Here is a 19,825-nt window from a genome sequence, read left to right as displayed (position 1 = left end):
GGAAGAAGATGTACGGCACGGCGGAGCTGTTCGTCGTCGAAGCAGAACTAGGGGGTTGAAGACGGAGGAGGAGGTTCGCGGTGAGCCTGCATTTGCGGCGTGGCGTGGGTTGCTTTTGCTTCCACCGGACAAGACAAAAATGTGAAATTTGTCTCCAGGCTTGAGAGAGGCATAAAAAAATGTCGTTCAAATGGAGCTCGAGCTCTATATGAAATATAGAGAAGATGAACTCACAGCTTCTCGTTAATAATCTGAAGGATCGTTTCCCAAAAGGGTTACTCCAAGACTCAAGAGAAGCTGTGAATTCTGTCTGTACGTTGCATCCGAAGAGACCCAGCTTGGAAGTTGGTCCACGCCAGCACGGCCAGATATTGCCTCAACTGGTCATCGCGGAGGGCCGACCCGGCGATGGTCAATTGCTTCTCGAATTTGAGCTTGAACGTGGAGGCTCCGAGCCGATCGCAGTTCCCAGAGGTTGAAGATGATAGATAGGAAAAGATGAACAGAAAAAATAAAAGAAAAAAAAAAAGAGTGAAAAAATCAGAAAATAAAACAAAAATAAGCAAAAGGACCTAATTTCATTTAGGATTGTCCTGGTAAGATTCCGGCCACGCCACGTGTGGGACGATCAACATTAAAAAATATTAAAAAGTTTATGATTCAAATAAATTTTTTTAGTAATATTGAAAAATTTAAGATTGGATCAATATTTATGCAATATATTTATGATTATTTTAGTAATTTTCTTTTGCTCAAAGTATAAAGAAAAAAATCTAACAAAAAGGTTTATTCTACATTCATGATCCATGAAAAATTACCCACTTAAAGGATGTGTTTGTCTCGGCTTTGGAGGAATGCAAAGCCATTTTCCTAAGCTTTGAGTGGAGGTGTATTTGGTGAAAGGAATAATGTTTGAATAATTTATTTGAAACTGAATGGACAAACTAATAAGAAAGAATAATTCCGATAAGCCAATGAACTTAAAGTGGTTGGTAATCTAGATCAATTTGGTTCAACTCATCAGTTTTCAGGTTTTTTCTTTTTTTAAACATCCCTCTGTCTTGCGATGGTAGGACAGAAACAAATATTTACATGCTCATAAATTGGAAAAAGTACCATCACGGATATACGTTTCTTTCTTAACAGACAACAAGTGAACTCAAAATATCATTTGCCTTATCTAGGATTACATCTGTTTTCAGTAAGAAGTCCGGAGAAAGAAAATTTTGTCCTGATTTATTATTACCACCCTCCTCTCAAACCTCTAAGCAAAATTTGCCAGGCCCGTCGAAGGTCTTCTCCAGATGCTCAACTTTGTCGATCCTGAAGCCCCTGATCCTGATTTCTTCGGGCACCGAAGTGTCTTTGTAATCAACACTTTCGAGGATCCACCCTTTGTTCTCAACCCTAGCTTTCACTGTAACCTGTAAGGAGAAGAAATGCGCTTTCTAGCGATGAGACAAAGGGAAAGAGTTCCAAAGATTTTCGACATCCAGACAGTAATTGGCGTTCATGCGTAACAGAGACACCATTATAAGACATTGAACTAGCGATAACGTCAAATCACAGAAGTAAAGGGAAAATGTTAAATGGACAGGCCGGTTATAAGACTTGAAAATAATCGTCCCAATGTGTAACAAAGAGAGAGAGAGTTTCCACTGGGGCCAAAGAGAGCTGAATGTCTTGCGTGAAAAGGGAAAAAGAGGAAATGACAAGCATGGGTGCTCTAGACACAACTTGTACATTCAGAACTTTCTTCCCGAGATGCATGGGTTAGTTTGTCACAACATACCTCTGCATCTTCTCCAGCATTGATGATGAGAGCTCCATCCAAGGAGAGCTCCTCAATGAAAATATCACACCCATTAAGGAGCAGCGTGGACTTTTGAGAAACAGAGCAGCTTGAACTGACGTTTCTTCTTACGTCCGAGAAAGTCAGCCCCCATTTTGGCTTCCATACAATTCGAGGCCATACCTCCACCTCTTGCCCATTGAAAACTTGCGTCACAGGATCATCTACTTGAGCACCAGCCTGAATTACAACTAAAATTAGCACCAACAGAAAAGCAAGACAATGGGAAAAAAGGACCGTGAATGTGCATTTGGACAAAATTTCCTTGTGTTGATGTCAAAGCTTTCACAGATGCATACATCTTCTCAAAAGAACTTTCGCATCAAAGTCTCAAACTGGCATATATATTGACAAGTGTTTCGCTTTCTTGAAGTATGTCATGATTTAACGGCTAGCAAAATCATTTGGTAACTGGAGTGGAAATCAACTCACGGGGAAACTGGAGACTGGAGATGATGCTAAAGTTTGCAAATCAATTCACAGTAGAAGATAACACTTAAGCAACATTAGAATCTTCATACATTTCAATGCAAATAAGCAGTTACCTTTCTAAGAATAAGGCTGTTTGCCTGATATATAGCCATTTCTCCAGAAGTTGCACTATGATATGGATTTCCTTTCGGAACCTAATCAATTTGAGTAATCATGGATTTTATCAAAGCTTGAAACAACGATTTAAAGAAATCAATTGTCAAAAATAAGAGAAAGGCAATCCTGGAGCTCCAGAATCAGTGTAGGATGAACATTGGGAAATAAAACAACAGTTTGTACCTTTGCAGCATCTTCAGGATTGTTCTTGACTGGTGCATAGGCAACCCATGCATCCATCACCTAAACAGTAATTTGGTGTCAACATATCTGGTTTAGACTATGCCAATAAGTTCGTACGATAAGCTATCTGCATCCCAAAATCTTGATTCATTTTTGCTTAAATTGATGAAATTACCGTGAACCCAACTCTTGCAGTTGGAGGTAATGTTTTTGGGTAGTCCTGCATCATACATTCGAGTCGGGTAGAGGACTTAAATGAAGTTTTGCTGGCATCTTTGTACCTGCATAAACAATAAGAATTTTAAAATAAATGAAAAGCAAATAAATGCCAGGCCATTCCAATTATAGATGTCATCATACTACACATATAAAGGCTTCGTCAGCCTCACTGCAAACGCACAACAAGACTCCTATCCATAACTTGAGGCATATCAACCTTTTGCATTCACATTCAACGAGATAAAAAAAAGACACTTCTTTCACTCTATACAATTCCAGTGGATGCTGCAACATCCAACTCTAATATAGATATCATCATACTAAAAATATAAGGGCTTCGTCAGCCTCACTGCAAACACACAACAAGACTCCTAACCGTAACTTGAGGCATATCAACCTTTTGCATTCACATTCAACAAAAAAAAAAATAAAACAAAAAATAAAAAAAGATACACACTTTCGCTCTATACGATTCAAATGGGATGCTGTCACATCCAACTCTAATAGAGAGAGATCTCGACTTTGTTTTTGCTTTTGCCAAATAATATCATCTTTCAAACGATCAACTGAAAAGCTATTCAGAAAGTAAAAATTTGACCAGTAACAACATAAGGTAAAAAGAAGATTACTTTGGATTAACAAACTCCTTTATGGCACCTCCTGTTTTTTTCAATTCTTCAATGTATGTACCGAGTTCCAAAATCAACTGCAAAAAGGAGAAAAATGCAGTCTTAAGAATTACTTGGCAATATACAACCCTAGACTCAGTAAATAAACCAAACTACTAAGTTCCACAGAATAATAGAACAGCATTCGTCCAATTAGTGTCATGCAAAAATATCGACTGATAGCTGATAGACCTATTAACAGAGCGAGGGAAACACAGAAACTCTGATCTGAATTCTAGAAATTCCTTTTTCATCTCAAGCTTGAGACATTTTAAACAAACATAAAGATGATAAATCAGGTATCTTCTAAGTCTGTCATACTATGGTCAGTTAGTCCAATTTTGAAGAACCATGGTTAGTGTCCGATAGCCATGTTGGACTAATGTCATTCTGCATGTACACTGTGATTTACAGTGGAGTGAAGATGAAATGGCAAAATGAATCCTAATAGCTCACACAGGATTACTTACCTAGCCAAGTGTAGAAAGCCTATTCATAACGGAAACTGGAAAAAGACCTCTTTCATTTTTATCAATTTAAGAGTACGATTTAACAAGCATGTTATAACACTATAAACTTTTTGAAAGAAAATTACTTGATTTATGTTCCCTGGGAAAGGAGAAAAACCGGTCTCATCATTCACATCTCCATCCGGATAACCAGTTGCTCTAAGCAAGGGATCCAGCTGATTGTATTCCACATTTATCACCATCGTCCTCCCTAAAATAGATTTTTGAGGAAAGCAAATTAAACATGAATTAATCCTTACCAAAAAAAATTAAACATGAATTAACCTTGTCATGGAGAATGGGCTAAGAATGTAATCGTTAAGAGAGTACATATAACTGAAGTATTAAAGAGTGAGGAAGCAGCATCTGAACATCTCAAACGTACAATTTCAGAATATTTCATTGTACATTCTAGCATCTAGTTCAGTAAACTGTTTGCATCGTTCACTGACAATTGTAAGATATCAATGTAATACCAGTATCTCATAATATCACATAAATAAATTTTACAATGAATGACTTTGTCAGTTGACATCGAGCGAAACAACTGCTCAACCCTAGGTTGCTGAAAACTAAATTTCCACATACGTCTCAGCAAACACTATGGCACTCATACAATTCAACCAGTCACACCAGAATCTTAGCCAATACACAGTTTTAGATGATGAGTAGACTGCAAGAAAAATCAACAAGGAGTGGAAGTCCTTCAGAACAATTTTTTATGACAGTATCTCATAGTATCGCATTCCTAAAATATGCAACGAATAATTTTGTCAGTTGACATCAGAGCAAAACAACTGCTCAAGCCTAGGTTGCTGATAACTAAATTCCACACATTATTCTCAGCTAACGCTATGCCACTAATACAACTCAACCAGAGACAGAAATCAATGATGATCAGATAGCAAGAAAAATCAACAAGGAGTTAGCCCTTCAGAATAGTTCTTCATAAGCAAAAGAGAGTGTTGGGATGTTTCTGGCTTCTTATAAACAGTTTTTTTAGTTATATGGTTCTTATATACAGTTAGATAACTACTTCCAACAGTAAGTACCATCTGCATGAGTAAGTTTGGCAATTCCTCCAATAGCTTCTTTAGCTTTTCGGGGAACAGCAAGAGAGTTGACATGAAATTGTCGGATGGCACTGACACCCAAAGATGCTGGGATTGCCTGCATTACACGTGATGGAGGAGTTAATTAGTCGGTTTTACCGCCTCATGAATGTAAAATCGGTCATCTATCTATTATATCTCTGACCCTGAACCTGAACCTGAACCTGAACCTGAAGAGACATACCTTAAACTAATCCACTAAAAGGAAACTATACCTTAAACAGAAGTCCATTTGTATCTTGGAAAAAGATGACCCATTTCATACCAGCATCATGCCTGGGAAAAATGCCAAAAACAGTTCAAGTCTCAGAAGAGTGAACTCAAATAGCTTCTCGAGAGACATCTTGCCACATCATTCTGTAACCTCTAAGCATATTTAAGCTAGGTAAAATCCCAGGTGAGATTTTTCTGCCTGTAGCAACGACTGAGGATATCAACGCAGCAACTTAAGCAAGAAGCAAAATCACATCATTATTTCCTGCCAAATTGTCTGTTTTCCCAGCAAAAAAACATCCACCGCTGGGTTCATATAACTAAAAGTATGGAATGGCATTTTAAATGCTTTGTACAAAGATAGGCTAGTGGAAAGACATCAGGCAGGTGTACTGGTATAGTTTGATCGACAACAAATGATTTGAAAAGAAAAGTAGGTACACTGGTATAGTTTGATGACATACCACAAATTCAGAAGGCCACTAGAGTAAAGAAGTGCATGAACATCACCATGCCCATGAGGTTTGGTCTAAAAGGGGAATAAATAAAAGGAATCAGCCATAGAGCAAGATTCTTCCAGTTCAAATTATGACAAATCTGCACATACAAAACCATGACCCCAGCCTTACCTGGATTTTGTAGTTATCTTGCGGATCCAGTGCAAGCCTTGCATCATTATCCGCCAAGCATGCAACTTTTTCCTGCATTATTAGGAGCAATCAGACTGCAAACTTTTAGAATGCACAAGCATATTAGAAAATCCTGGCAGATGTGGTGAATGAGAAAAAAATTACCTGTTTCAGAAGTTTAACTTGAGAAGGTTGCATTCCAAAATAACCATTTGATTCCAACAGCTGTAAGGTCCGTGCATGAGTATCGTCAGATGTCATGATAACAAAGGGAATCTGGGTGGCACATCCATCTACAGATACAGAAGCATAATGATGTTACTATATAGGAGCAAATTCTTTTCAAAGATGCATCAATTTCACAGAGAAATCCGGAGGAACTTCAGAAGGAAAAGTTGATACTGAAACAACTTTGGTTCACAATGACACATAAGTCAACAAGGAAATATTTAAGGGATTCTGCAGAATCAGGATGAACAAACTTGAACACCTATTGTTAGTTCTTTAGATAGAGATGCTCTTAGCCAGCCTGTCTCCATAGTGAACTTTAACAGACAAGAAAGAAAAGTTGTCACGCAACACTTTGGAATTTATCCAGTTCTAGAACCTCATTTTTGAAAGACCATATCCAACAGACCTTCAATTTCCTTCTCAGATAGCAGATAACAAGAAGAACGTGTTATTGATAGATTCAATGAACCCAGAAGAGGATATTAGGTTGTTTGCGATAAAACCTTTTTTTTTTTTAAGGATTAGTCCACATGCTTGGTTTGTGCAATAAAATCTCTCCAACCTCTAAAAAAAAAATTGATTTTTTTCCTCCCTTATTAAAGATGGGTAGCTCAAAACAAATGTCCGAAAAATTCCAAATGACGTAGTGCTTCAGTTCCCATCTTCTGATTAGCCTAATTAATGCTGGCATTACAGCCGATAACTTGTAGAGAACACTAAATGAAGTTAACAGGAGACTCACTTTCTAGCCAAGACATGCCATCCAGCATTTTAGCTGTTGGAATACCCATGTAGGAAACTCATTTTCTGAAAAACTCCTGGAGAACTGCACCACTTTGTCTCAAGTGGTGGATTTGGAGAGAACACAACAAACAATAGTTTGAATGTTTATAATCTTCAGTGGCTTCAATGCCGTCCTCTTTTATTCATCTTTGGTATCCTTGTTCTGATTCCCTAAAGTAATGTAATGTCTTCCTTTTGCTTGTTTGTGTTTTTTTTTTTTTTTTCCATCTTTGTCATTGTAGATTCGTGACATACTAAACGTTTTCTCTATATAAAAAATCCTTTATGTATAAAGGAGAAGTATAACAAAGCAAACCTTCAGCCAATGTACAGCTAGCCTCTTGTAAAGCAAGAATCGATTCAATGTAATGCTGCAGGAAACATGTCCCTGAAGTAGTCTCTGCTGGAAGAGCTACCTGCAAGATGTAGACAACAACCAAGAAGAAAATAGACACCACTTGTGAAGACCTCGATTCCATAGCATTGTGAACTAGTGAGATCATAGCATTGTGAAGACCTTGATTCCATTGTATCCAAGGCGTTCCCCAAGTCCACCAGCAACAAGGACAAATGCAGCTTTTCGAGCTTCCCTCACGCCTGTCTCCTCAAAATTGATGAAGTTCTCATCGCCAAAAGTTAAAACCTCTCCATTTGGAACCTAAAAGATGACAATATGGTACTTTCATGTTCAGTTGATCATTTCAAACAGTTTGAGCACTTGGCAGGGGGGAAAAACAAGAAGCTTGTGTATGGCAAAACAAATATTGCAAAAGATCACAACTAGATGACAAAGCAATTTCTCTCGAGAGTCATAAACAGTTTCACAAAGGTGCGAGCAAGTTCCAACCTAATTACGTGGAAAGCAAAATGTAACACAAAAACCAGTCCAAATTCTAAACCAAGTACACCGTATTGGTCTATCAGGGATCAGGTCAAACCAGCCCAGTACAACTGCAAACAGAAAGGTCCTGATTCGTCAATGCCTCAGTTTCACTTATTAAGATTGGAACCCAACTAAGAACTTCATTTATCGAATAAGCCCAAAGTTTGACATCTTACAAGCCTCTTGCACACACGTATCTATCAGAACTACAACTCATACACGGATATACTATATGGTTACAATCCTCTACTGCATCACACCTCAAGTATACAACTCTGTCGTATTTTAGAGGTTGAACTACTGTAGGGAGGTTGCTTTCTACTTTTCCACCAAACCTTTTCTTTTCTGGCAATAAACTTGAAGTACGAGTCAAATTTCCCCATGTTCAAATGCACAGAAAAGAGAAGGGGGAAGGAGGGGGGGGGCGCGCGGCAGTTGTACATATTCATCTCAAAGAAGGAAACTTCATCTAGAGAAACCATTTGACGAGAAAACTCTTGGCCACTTATGATCACAGTAACTACATTAAATCCAAACCGAGAACACTGAAGCTCTTCATAATCAAACTTGTACAAATGGAAGCTCTGTCATCAAGATATTCAGTTACATCAAGTCTACTGCTCTGCACTTCACGCGTTGTAGCTCTTAAAGAAGCTAATGAAAGTGCAGCAGCAGTCTTCTTTCAAGTTAATAACGAATGTACGGTAAGCAAACAGTTCATACTTCAAAAACAAACAAACTATCCAGTGGAAAGTCTTCATTCATTCAAATTTCATTCTTTACAGCTCTTTGCTTCCGCGAATATAATTAAGCTCTACTAAATATCAAATTATCATTACTTACTGAAGGTGTGAAGCCATCAAATGGGTTCTTTCCTGCTTTTGAATCTGCCAAGAGTTCCCTCGCGGTTTTAATGTACGATGCCAAGCCTCCCGGATAACTTGTATCGAGCCTAGCCACCTGGAGAATACAACCACATGACAAAGACTCAAGAAAAAGAAAAGCATTCTCTAAAAAAGACAAGCAAGTTCAGGCTTCAAACTTTCCATATTCGACGCATACAGGATTGTTAATGCAGACTCCAAAAATCAAGTAGTAAAAGCATAAATCAGGTCTGAAAGGTAACAAGCACTCCTAAAAGCACGGCATACATATCAGTAACAGGAATGCAGGACAGCATCAGCAGAAGCAAGCATAGCTCATGTCTGGTATCTACAACTCCATTTAATTGGGAAAATCATAAAATTGATGTATATCCCTATCCCGCGCGCTCTACTATTAAAGAGGATAATCAACAAAAACACGAAAGTTGACACGGCAAATGTTGTGGCAAAAAGATCGCCATCTAACCAAATGACTTCCCATACTAGGAAAAGAAACAAAAACAGACACAAATAAGCTCCGCTTCACTAAAGATCAGCTAAATTGAAACACAAAACTAAATACATAGGGTATAACCAAATTGTAAATTACGCCACACATGTCTCCCTCACCGAAGACAAACACAAACAAACCGTAAGTCCATGATTTACCACAGGTCAAAGGAATGAGAATAAATTTAACATTCTCCATGAGACTCGATCCGGAAACATCAAATCATCCACCGAACCACCGCTTGCGTACCTGCTCGAACAAGGCCTTCTTCTGATCATCATCGGCACCAGGATCCGCCCAGTGCTCGAACACGTGACTCTGCCCCATCTCCACTAGCAGCTTCGCCAGTTCCACCTGACCAGACAACACAACACCATCGCAACCGGACCAACCGTCACAAGGAAATCCCCCAACCTACTCTCGCGCTCACTGCAACCGAACGAACCCCACGACAACCCCACCGACTCAACACTCCACAGAGCGACGTACCTGGTCGGGAGACAGGACGAAGAGGTTCTTCCCGAGGCCCGGAGGAGCGGACGCGACCCAATCTTCACCGACGTCGAGCTTGGAAAGCGATTTGGCGAGGTACGCCATCGTCGGAGCAAAGTAGATACGCGGAAGGGACACCGATCTGGAAGGGCTCGGGCGGAGTAGAGGAGGAGGAGAGACGAGAATGGGATCGCTACGGGAGTGATTTGAGTCGGTGAGCTGGAATTGCTGTTGCTGACAATCATTTGCATCTGTCAAAAGAGATGCCTTTGCCGTTTTATGCGTTGCTGCTTGCTCACGCGATTGGGCTTTCCTGCCCACGTGGGCGCTTTGCGATTAAATCGGGCCCACCACATCGATTTGAATCTAGAGTTTTTCGATCAAAAAAAAAAAATCTAGAGTTTCCTTTTCTTTTTTTCTTTTTTGCAGTCTGATAAATCAGTTGTAGTGAAGGCATTGTTAAATCTTTACCGACATTGTAACGCAGTGTGTCCAACTCCGTTATAGATCTGGCAAGAAAAATGAGTCCTAGATCTAAAAATGCCTCCCTGAGTGAATGGGGAAATGTAGGGCCTCGATCCACACTAGGCCGACTAAAGGAAGGGGAAGACCGATCGGCATAGGGGATAAAAAATGACTGTAAATTAAATAGATCATTGGAAGCTTTCCAAGCCGGTTGATCACACGAGAACCATCCACTTTGTCCTCGACCACATCTTTGGCCCCTAAAATTACGTCCACTATAACTCCCTTGAAACGGTGGATTGGGTGAAGTAGCATGACCAATCAAAGTATGACGAATATCATATGAAGATGAGGCATTCGATTTTTGGAAAAATCATTTTTCTTGTATGAGGAGGCGTGACCGCAGATCACCGTAGGAAAGAATAATAGGGTCATTGGTGATCATTGTAACAAAAGGATCATAATCTAATAGAAGCCAATTGAGGTCTTGAATCACCAAGTCTTTATCAGAGACGCAGAATTAATTGCGGTGAGAGAATCGGCAATTGACTTCAAATGTCAAAGATAATCAAATATTGATCGATCGGGTTTCTTAACGGCGTTCTGAAAATCAAGCTTTAATCCAATTTTCTTGGCCACGCATCGATTAGTAAAGTGTCGCTCCGGAGCGAGCCAAATCTCTTGAGATGTCCAAAGATCATGAGCTTCACGGAAAATCTCAACTGTGAGGGTTGAGTTAATCAAACCGCAAATGCATTGATCCGTCTTGAACCAAATGGAATAAGAGGGATTGGTCACCACAGTACCATTCTGATCATTGATAATCTTCTGCGAACACGGAAAAGATCCAACCACATATCTCAATATATCATTACAGATTAAAATCGGTTCAAAATGGGATTTTCACAAAAGATAATTTTCCGCATCAAGTTTAATGGAGACGAGATTAGTGATGTTGGGAAGAACAAGAGATGGGGAGGCTAATTGCACGGCGGTAATTTGAGCAACAATAGAGATCGGAGCAATAGAGAAAAGAGAAGAAGAGGTGAAAGTGAGCGGTATATTATTAAGAAGTGATGAGAAATTGGGATTAACTGAAATAGAAGATGATGGCTAAATAGATGATAGAGAAGAAGAAAAATTCACAAATGTATTGAACATTGTTGAGGCAGTAATTGGAGCAAAGGAAGTGTTGATTTGGAGCAAAGATATTGAAGAACGTGATGCATTTTTCTGCTTTGATACCATCTTGATGTTTAGAGTCAGAGATAAACAACGACATAGTATTTATGTATTTATATGAGTAACTAATTACAATAAGCGTATAAATAAACACAATTATAGAAATATCCAAATATACATATAATTACACGTTAATAAGTAAATTGTAAAAAATCGATTAAAACTTTGAACCTCTAATTATTATTCACGCGAGAAATTTTAGATGATCCACACTCATGATTTACCAAATTTTCCTTTTATTCCTAAACTCCCTCCACCTCCAAAAAAAAAAAAAATGCTTACCTTCGCTCTATGCGAAATATCGTGGTACCACTTTCAATTATTCTAGAAGCTTAAATCGTTGAATGTTTTAAAAGGTCTGGAAAGATTCGAACATAAGATCTCTCACTCTCATACCATGTGAGATTTTTTGGAACCACTTGCCAACTGTTTTAAAAATTTATTATTATGTCACTCTACTCAACTCCGAGAACTTGCTCAGTTTGAGTTTGCTGAACCTCGCCGTCCCGAGATAGAGGCAAGGATGCTGGAGAGGAACGCATAGTCGGGCAGGCGGGGGCGAGGTCATCTTTGTCATTTTAGTCTATATTTGTTTAGTAGAAGATAAACAATTTAGAAAACATCTTCATAAAAATAATCGCTTATATTGCTTACAAAAATAAATAAACAAAAAATATTTCCATCGTCAATAGAAATATTTAGACATGAATTATTGACGATAATGACGATATTATCAATCGTAAAACAAATAATCGATAAACAAAAACCATTAAGTAGGATATGATCACGCCAAATGTTAGTTCATATGGTCATGCAATATTCGAGTGCAATCGCCATTCAAAACAGACAGACAATGGTACTATAGGAGTTCTCTGCTCACTCTGTGTCAAGTCAATTACAGTTCATTTAGAGTGATCGGTTGATCAAGGAGAGCTTTGACAGCACTAGTCTTTTCATCTGAAGTGAAGCCATCATCATCCATGTAGAAGAAGTGCAACACGGTGCTCATGTTCCAAAATAAATCCTTGCAAGTTCTTGGAACTACGCTCTCCTTTTCTTGCAAAACCAACTTTAAGAGCTCCCTCCTCTTGCGGGTGATGATACCGTCGACCCTCTCCGTGGCCTCTTTCTCGCTGGTGCCACTCCCATCAAGCATCTGCAATGTCACCGCATTCAACTTCCCTTCCTTGGATTCCCTCTGCAAAGCAACAAGGACCAAACTTAAGAGAGTATCTGTAGTTACTGAGTTAATCAAGAGGCCGGTAAATCCTCTCTTCAGCTCCTTGTATGAAATAAAGCTCGGACCTTGAAACCCTGCATATCATTCAGAAGGCGCCCACAAGTGCTCGTCAGCCTGAATAAGTTGTGGTACTCGAGGCTTTCGACCTGCTTCTCCGAAAGTTTAGGACCAACAAGGTAGAGAGTCGGGAGAACAATAGGTCCCAAAGCAAACGAGACAAATCCATTTGCCATGTATTCATCCACCGTCGGCACTGCCTTCTTTCTTGTCCACTCAGCCTCCACCAACATAGATTCAAGCAATTCTAACCACTGCAGTGAAAGCCTGGGGTGAACATATCTACAAAGGACTGCTTACTGGGAAACAAAAAGAACATTAAAGGATAATGAAGCTGTCGTCCATAATGTCACATGACATTAAATTGAAATTGCATTTTCCACATGCAACTCTTATTTATGCAGATTTCCAGGAAAAGAACTATACATCTTAGAATAAACATGATAAAGTAGAGATGATCATGAAGTCCACTCACAATTTGAGCCACATGACCCGTCACGTTTCTTCCTTGCCATGTCACTGCTTTGTCTCCAATCTCAGAAATAGTAGAGTGGAGTGCTGAAAATAGGATTTGAACTTGCTCAGAACAGCAGTCAGCACTCAAGTTAACATTCCACCTGAATTAATCCGTCTCCATGCAGTTAGTCAAGTTGTGGCGCACGTGCACACAGAAATAGATGGAGAGAACCAAACTTACTTTTTAACCAACTGTATAAGATTTTCAAGCTCCTCTGCAGAGCCACCAACATCAAAGAAGTCATCAACCACTGTTGTGAGGACACCATTTTTGGCCCAAGAAATGCGGGCCTCTGATAGTAGAGGCGACGAAAGGGTTGCTGCAGCAGAAAAGTAACAATATGCCAGCTTCTGTCGGGCAAATTTCAGTTTGTCTAACCTTTTCTCTTTGACCCATCTGTCAGAAAGGAAAAGAAACCTATAATACTGCAAAAGGTACCGACTCCCATTCTAATTCCTTAGATGCTGGAGCCCTTTGGGAGATTTCCGCTACGTATGTTAGGGGAGGGATGAGAAAGTGTGCTACAAACACAATCACATCTGGATGGAGGGAAAAAGATGGAGGGAAAGGATGAGGAAAATTAGGAGCAATCGGTCCTTCGCTTTTATGTATGCTTAAATCCCTTCAAGTTCGACCAAAGAAAAAATCCCTTCGAGTCTCTCCAAAGGTGGAGGAATTTGGAATTATTTGTGTATTAAAAAACAAACTTATTCTTCATTCTCACTTAAGCCCTTATTTTACACTTCAAATACATATTGCCATAGGAGAAATATGCGTTCGAAGAAAAGCAATTAGGGCTTGCATGACGACAGGGAATTTGAAGCCTGCCAAAAGCCCGCCCTGCAAATTCAGTGCCCACATAATGATTCTTCTAGTACATGCCACAGCAAGAAGAAGAGGCGCTTTAAGAAATTCCAATCAAATCCTCCAGACAAAGAAAATGAATATGGAGATTTCTCCGCAAAAGGAGATCCCTAGGCAAGAAGAAAAAGGACAGATATTTCATCTATGGATGCAAAGGACACTTTTGCCAAAAACTATCCTCTGGCTAAAGGGAAAGGCATGCATATGCTGCAAAACATTGAAAGCAAGACGGGAGTATCCCTCCAAGAAGATGTTTTGAATCAGTCGTCTCTATGGGGGAGGAGCCTTCTAAAACAATCATCTGCGCCATTCAAACATTCCCCGAAGCCAGTGATACTGACTGGTCCAGTGAGCCAGATCCAGATGATGGTTTGTACTCCTTTTCACAAGATCCAAAAACCCCAAATATCTGTAGAATTTGTAAAATTTCCTGTGATCCTAGACCATATATTCTTATTCCTTTCTTCCCTTATAAAGATGACGAACCCATCTCAGAGGTTGCATCCAAACAACCTAATCTCTTCAAATCCTTTCCCTTCTTTTTTTCTCTTAAATCTTTCTTTTCCTTTCTAATCACCCCTACCAAACATGATGTTGATTATCCACATTTAAATTACTATGAATAGCAGTTATATAGATGTTGAAAGTCTTATTAAAAATGAATTAAAAATGAAGCCCCAGTTAATTTTCACATTGCATTTGAAGCTGTGATCCAAATCAAGTTTTGCCACAAGAATCAATCACCTCAAAACCATGGCAGAAAATCCAATAAAACAGCTGTTTCTACATCTATCTACCATGATGGTTTCAGAGATGTACACCTTGCCAGATATTTGAGTTCTTCTTGGCATATTGCTTGACAGTTGTTGAAGTCATTCACTGCCAGATTCAGGAAATCTTTGTTGCAAAAATTATAGGACCTACAATAGGAGACATGTATCATATCAATCAAGTATGAAAGATAATGGAACTTTGATAAACTAAAGTAGATAAAATCAATTAAGAGGGCAGTACCGGAAACCACATTTTAGAACTCTCGTACTGTCTATGTTGTAGAGCTCTATAGTTCTCCTGTTCGCTACCCTTTCAAGGTTTGCATGGAGAGGAAATCTCAGAGCATCATCCACCTGAAATGTTTACTAATAATTATGGAATTAACCATAAAAATAGCAGCAGGAAGAAAGTGACGACACAAATTTCCTTTGAAAGATAGTAGGGACAATCTCAGGAGAAAAACTACCTCTTGGCTTAAATAACTCTTAAGTCTATTGGCATGCATTTCACCAGTGTGCAAACCCTTTCTAAGAAAATCACTGGTCCAAGAATTGATTTTATCCAGAATAATGTCATCGTCATTGATGATCAGCTGTGAAGCCCTATACAATTCCAAGACACAGCCAGCATCCTTCACATATCCTTCAAGTGTATTGCAAAAATGATCCTCTTCAGCAAATTGACTTAATGCATCTACACCACATGCAAAAGCAAAATTAATGTTTCATCGATCCATAAAATAGGTAAATATTTAAAATCCAGTATAGTATCATACCTGAAGAGACATCATATCCATGGGATCGCAGTATCCTAAATGCCATTGCGGTGGTGGCAATGTCCTGAAATATCTCTTCTTCGCCCTGCAGCCAGCATCTGTATGTTGTCTAATGCCATAAGAAAATAAAGCTAATGCTTTGCTTATTTGGCAGGTAAAAAGATCAAATACTAGACTGAAATTGATCCTCGGAACTACTTGCAAACAAAGCATACCGAGTGGGTTTGCACTAAAAAAGAACAGCACCTGTAAGTGTCATCCAATACGTGAATTATTTCCTTCCTGAAATGACGATCAATGCCCAATCTCTCCAAATTCTCTATCATACATAGACGAGCATATATTTCCAAAGGATAGATTGTCGGAACTGACCATAAGTAGATACACAAATGTCAATAGTTTATCCAGAGTAGGCAATCATTTGAAGGCTTCTGCAAAGGAGTAACCTGCATCACCAAATTTCTCTAGTACTGATTCAAGGTAGTGTAGACAACTGGCATTTTGAAGGTGAGTTAGAGCAGCAGCTGTGGTCGATGGTGAATTGAATAGCGACCCATTTTTCCGTTGATACTTCATAATCATTTCCCAGTCTGCTGAACTTCCCATTCCTTCCGCAACATAAGACAAGTATCTTCCACTGATCCCTGATAAAACTCTAAGAAGACAAAGCACCACAGAATTCATTGGTGCCTATGAATGAAGTTCCTATATTACTTCCAATATAGCTTACAAGTTTTGTGCATAAAAATTATTTCACAGGCCATACGAGAATAAGCTTTGATCAACAACTATAAGAACAACTTAGGTTATGCTTTGCACATTGGTTAATTGAAAGAAAACTAAAATGGGAAGATCGGCAATATCTTTTACCTCTTCACTTCCAAATTTCTCTTGTAAGACACAGAATCTACATCGGCAGGTCTCAAGGGAAGGTTTAAATTTAGGCAATCAGCCTGCTCAATCATGCCAGAAAGTAAAATATTGAATCCAATTGGTGTATGTTGCCTGTCATCGGTTACAGAAGCAGAATTCGAAGCGATATATTCAAGGCCTGCAATCAGAGTATCATCCTGACTGATGGGTATACATATGAAAAAGGTAACGGGCAAGAAAAATCTAGTTTACCTTTGGTTGTCTGTCTTTCACCAACTCCCCACTGCTTAAGTGCAAGGACACATGCTAAAGTCGATAACAAAGCATCCTTGATTAATAATGGATGCCGATCAGGGAGACCCCAAGAACCATCACATGATTGATTATTCATCAACCAACTCAAAGATCTAGGGAAATGGGGGCTTTGTGGAGAACAAGGTGAAGGGACCATAGCCACCCAAGCAGTGTCATATGAAGAAAGAGAGAGGTCAACCTTGTTAAACATATCACTTATTCGTTCTTTACTTCCTTCGGCCAACTGCAAGGACAAACATACAGTTTCATGCAAATCGTTGACTAGATATCAACTTAGGAAGAACATAAGCTACAAACAACATATAGTAAGATCATCGTACCGCAATGGCAACACATGATGATGATTGTTTAACTGATTTTATTCCAAAGTCCATAGGAACTGCTTCTGGCAAAGAATTAAGATTGAATGAATTAACGAAAGAGTAAACTATGAAGGACCCTAGAAAGGGCAACTTGAATGATTTATAGTTTAGACTGTTGGCAATACTTGATAAGGGAAGTAAGCATCACAGATCACGGAAGACACACTGGAATAAATTCCAGAGTTACTGGAATGAGTAATGGAGATATGATACTTAAACATGAATGCCATGCCCTCCATTGCTTGATGAAGTGCTGGCTTGAAACAACAATCATACGCAGAACCAAATGAAGTGCCACGACCCTAACCCCATCAACATGAGGCCTACACACAGAAAAGTTGCATTTTCACTATTTAGCTCTGAGAAGAACCCATATTCACTTGTAGCTTCCCTGCCTAGCAACACTGTGTCCTCATCAATGAAAACATCTTGCTCAATATGCATCGTAATGGAGATAGTTTATTCTAAAATCTGTTGGAAACAAGAGCCAAGGTATCACTTGGGTATCCCATCTCTTCATGGGCTAGACAACTTGAATATGATGGTAGTTATGTGTGAATGTACCCAGAAGAAGAAGAACTAGGTCAATCTTTGTGATTTCCATTTTCCATATGCTTACTCACATTAGGTGGACACATTCTGTTTATAGGATCACTGAATGATGTACTTGTCAAAACTCAAACACGACATCAGAAAGCTCATTTATGAGCACATAATTAAGAGCTGGCAGAAACTTTAATGTTGCTCATATCCAGTGGAATGGGCAAGGGTCAGATAAAGCCAATACACTCAAAGCCCGATTTGCTGAGCAGCCAGAAATCTTTAAAATCATGTGCGTGTGTGCGCGTCCGAGAGAGAGAGAGAGAGAGAACCTGACATAGGAGCAGACAACCCAAGATTATAGGAGTGTGAGAGTGTCATGGTAGAACAGTATGAGAATAATCAGCAGCACCTGCATTAAGATGTAGTTCATCAGCCATTATAGAGGCTACATCGATTTGTCCATAGAAGTGCTTAATAGGCGCACGCATGAAGAGAGAGAGAGAGATTATCAAATGGATTTAAAGATAATGAGACACCAAAGCCTTTGAAAGTTGCAATTTGATATGGATACAACTACTGCAAGATGCACATCGTGAAAAAATAGGTTTATGAAGCTAGAAAACTCTATAGTATAACAATTGAAGAACTCACCTGCTTTATTTGGTAGTTTCTTCTTAGCTCCAACACCAATGCAAGTTAATCTCTGCTAGGGACAAGGAAAATAAGGAGAATGCTAACAATTTGAATCAGGGGAAAAGTAGTTTACAATGACAAGCTGTAGTCTGGAAGCAAAAATAAGAAGACCTAAATCTCCTTGGACTAGAGCCACATAGAGTAGTGATTCACAACTGAGACCACAATGTCAAGCCACTAAACACCATACAAAGAGAACAGATGGACTTACCGAAGCACATGACTAAGGAGGAGATGGATGATCAACCATGCCATTTGAATGCTGCAATTTCAACTCGTTAGGACAGCCCAGCAGTCATATAGTGGTAGGCAATTGGGCAGTCAAGCTGAACGAAGTATGTATTCACTGTCTTGGCATCAGCAACAAAGAGCTTGACGACAAACCTTGATGGTCAAGGGGAATCTTCATTCTTTGCAGTTGGGTTTCATATAGTGAAGCTGTTATATGCTCTTACATCCCCAGATAATGTATCCCATATTTTCAGGGCTGTTAAAATTTGCAGACCCTTCTGGTCGTACAATGCATAAATATCATTTGCGCGAAGAACAAATCTCAAGCTGGCATCACATGTGGGCGAAGCATTTCAACAAACACGTTGCACGCGCCAAAGATAAGTAACCTAAGTATATAATATACATTATACTAGACATGTATTAAAATATCTCACACGAGAGAGAGAGAGAGAGAGAGAGAGAGAGAGAGAGAACCTGTGAGATTGCGGGATTGTAAGAACCGAGGTGAGAACGGAGAGAGGAGTATGAGCAAAACAATTCAACGATCACGCTTACTTCAAAGTTCTATCTTTTCCCATCCACAAAGTTGGAAATTAAGCGATGAAACCTTCAAATCCCACCTTATTATTATGATTGCCAAAACGCGAAATGCCGTGATCATAACTCACGCTTGTGAAGAGGAAATTCTCTTTTGCTGCTGTCCGTTGGTCGTCGTAAGACTATCGATTGCAATTCACAGTCAATTTCACTTCCATCGGCACCCAATTCGCAACACCAGCATTTCAAAAAACCATCATCACCGTCACCTCCTCCACCATTGATCACAGCCAGATTAATTGCCTCGGGTGTACTGAAAAACTTCACTTCTCATCACTTCTTCGTCAAGACATTGTCTGCGCTCGATAAGATTGATCGAACACCATCACGACACTAATGTCAAAACGTTCAGTTGTTCACAGTAAAGGCAATAGGCATACGTATCAGCTCGTTTCGTAAATCACCTTCCTAAAGTCGATTTCTGTATTCCGTTACCATTTTTCATTTGCCCAAACGCATGCGCCCCCCAAAAGGGAACGACTTTAAACAAATATGGACAGCAGAAGACAACTAGGTAGTTGGCTGAATTGCTTTGCTT

The 19,825-nt window shown here is 39.3% G+C and overlaps 2 protein-coding genes across 4 annotated transcripts; both read right to left on the bottom strand.

Annotated features, from left to right (window-relative positions):
- Positions 1–1,076: 1,076 nt before the first annotated feature.
- Positions 1,077–9,993, bottom strand: LOC115738167 (UDP-sugar pyrophosphorylase). The gene is made up of 17 exons (XM_030670700.2): positions 9,734–9,993; positions 9,494–9,598; positions 8,714–8,830; positions 7,505–7,645; positions 7,304–7,403; positions 6,139–6,266; positions 5,974–6,045; positions 5,809–5,873; positions 5,347–5,407; positions 5,072–5,189; positions 4,106–4,230; positions 3,472–3,548; positions 2,799–2,904; positions 2,624–2,683; positions 2,398–2,478; positions 1,793–2,032; positions 1,077–1,424 (listed from the first exon to the last, which is right to left on the bottom strand). Exons 1-17 carry the CDS (start codon positions 9,839–9,841, stop codon positions 1,257–1,259), a joined length of 1,872 nt encoding a protein of 623 aa, XP_030526560.1. The 5' UTR covers positions 9,842–9,993; the 3' UTR covers positions 1,077–1,256.
- A 2,247-nt stretch (positions 9,994–12,240) lies between these two features.
- Positions 12,241–19,630, bottom strand: LOC115738117 (ent-kaurene synthase, chloroplastic). Of its 3 annotated transcripts, none has more exons than XM_048274762.1 (17): positions 19,165–19,630; positions 18,668–18,782; positions 18,415–18,466; positions 18,093–18,172; positions 17,179–17,243; positions 16,796–17,081; positions 16,541–16,721; positions 16,117–16,325; positions 15,917–16,037; positions 15,671–15,768; positions 15,362–15,588; positions 15,136–15,248; positions 14,943–15,041; positions 13,438–13,653; positions 13,216–13,357; positions 12,749–12,994; positions 12,241–12,641 (listed from the first exon to the last, which is right to left on the bottom strand). In XM_048274762.1, exons 4-17 carry the CDS (start codon positions 18,139–18,141, stop codon positions 12,339–12,341), a joined length of 2,355 nt encoding a protein of 784 aa, XP_048130719.1. In that variant the 5' UTR covers positions 18,142–18,172; positions 18,415–18,466; positions 18,668–18,782; positions 19,165–19,630; the 3' UTR covers positions 12,241–12,338. The 3 variants fall into 3 exon arrangements, with proteins under 3 accessions (XP_048130719.1, XP_048130720.1, XP_048130718.1); XM_048274763.1 differs by having other exon boundaries at positions 19,359–19,630; XM_048274761.1 differs by lacking the exons at positions 18,093–18,172; positions 18,415–18,466; positions 18,668–18,782; positions 19,165–19,630 and adding an exon at positions 17,387–17,478.
- Positions 19,631–19,825: the final 195 nt, after the last annotated feature.

This window comes from Rhodamnia argentea, chromosome 2, assembly GCF_020921035.1.
Source record: "Rhodamnia argentea isolate NSW1041297 chromosome 2, ASM2092103v1, whole genome shotgun sequence".
Lineage (NCBI taxonomy): Eukaryota > Viridiplantae > Streptophyta > Magnoliopsida > Myrtales > Myrtaceae > Rhodamnia > Rhodamnia argentea.
The sequence above is the reverse complement of the archived record's forward strand: the minus strand, read 5'-3'. Positions and strand labels throughout refer to the sequence as shown.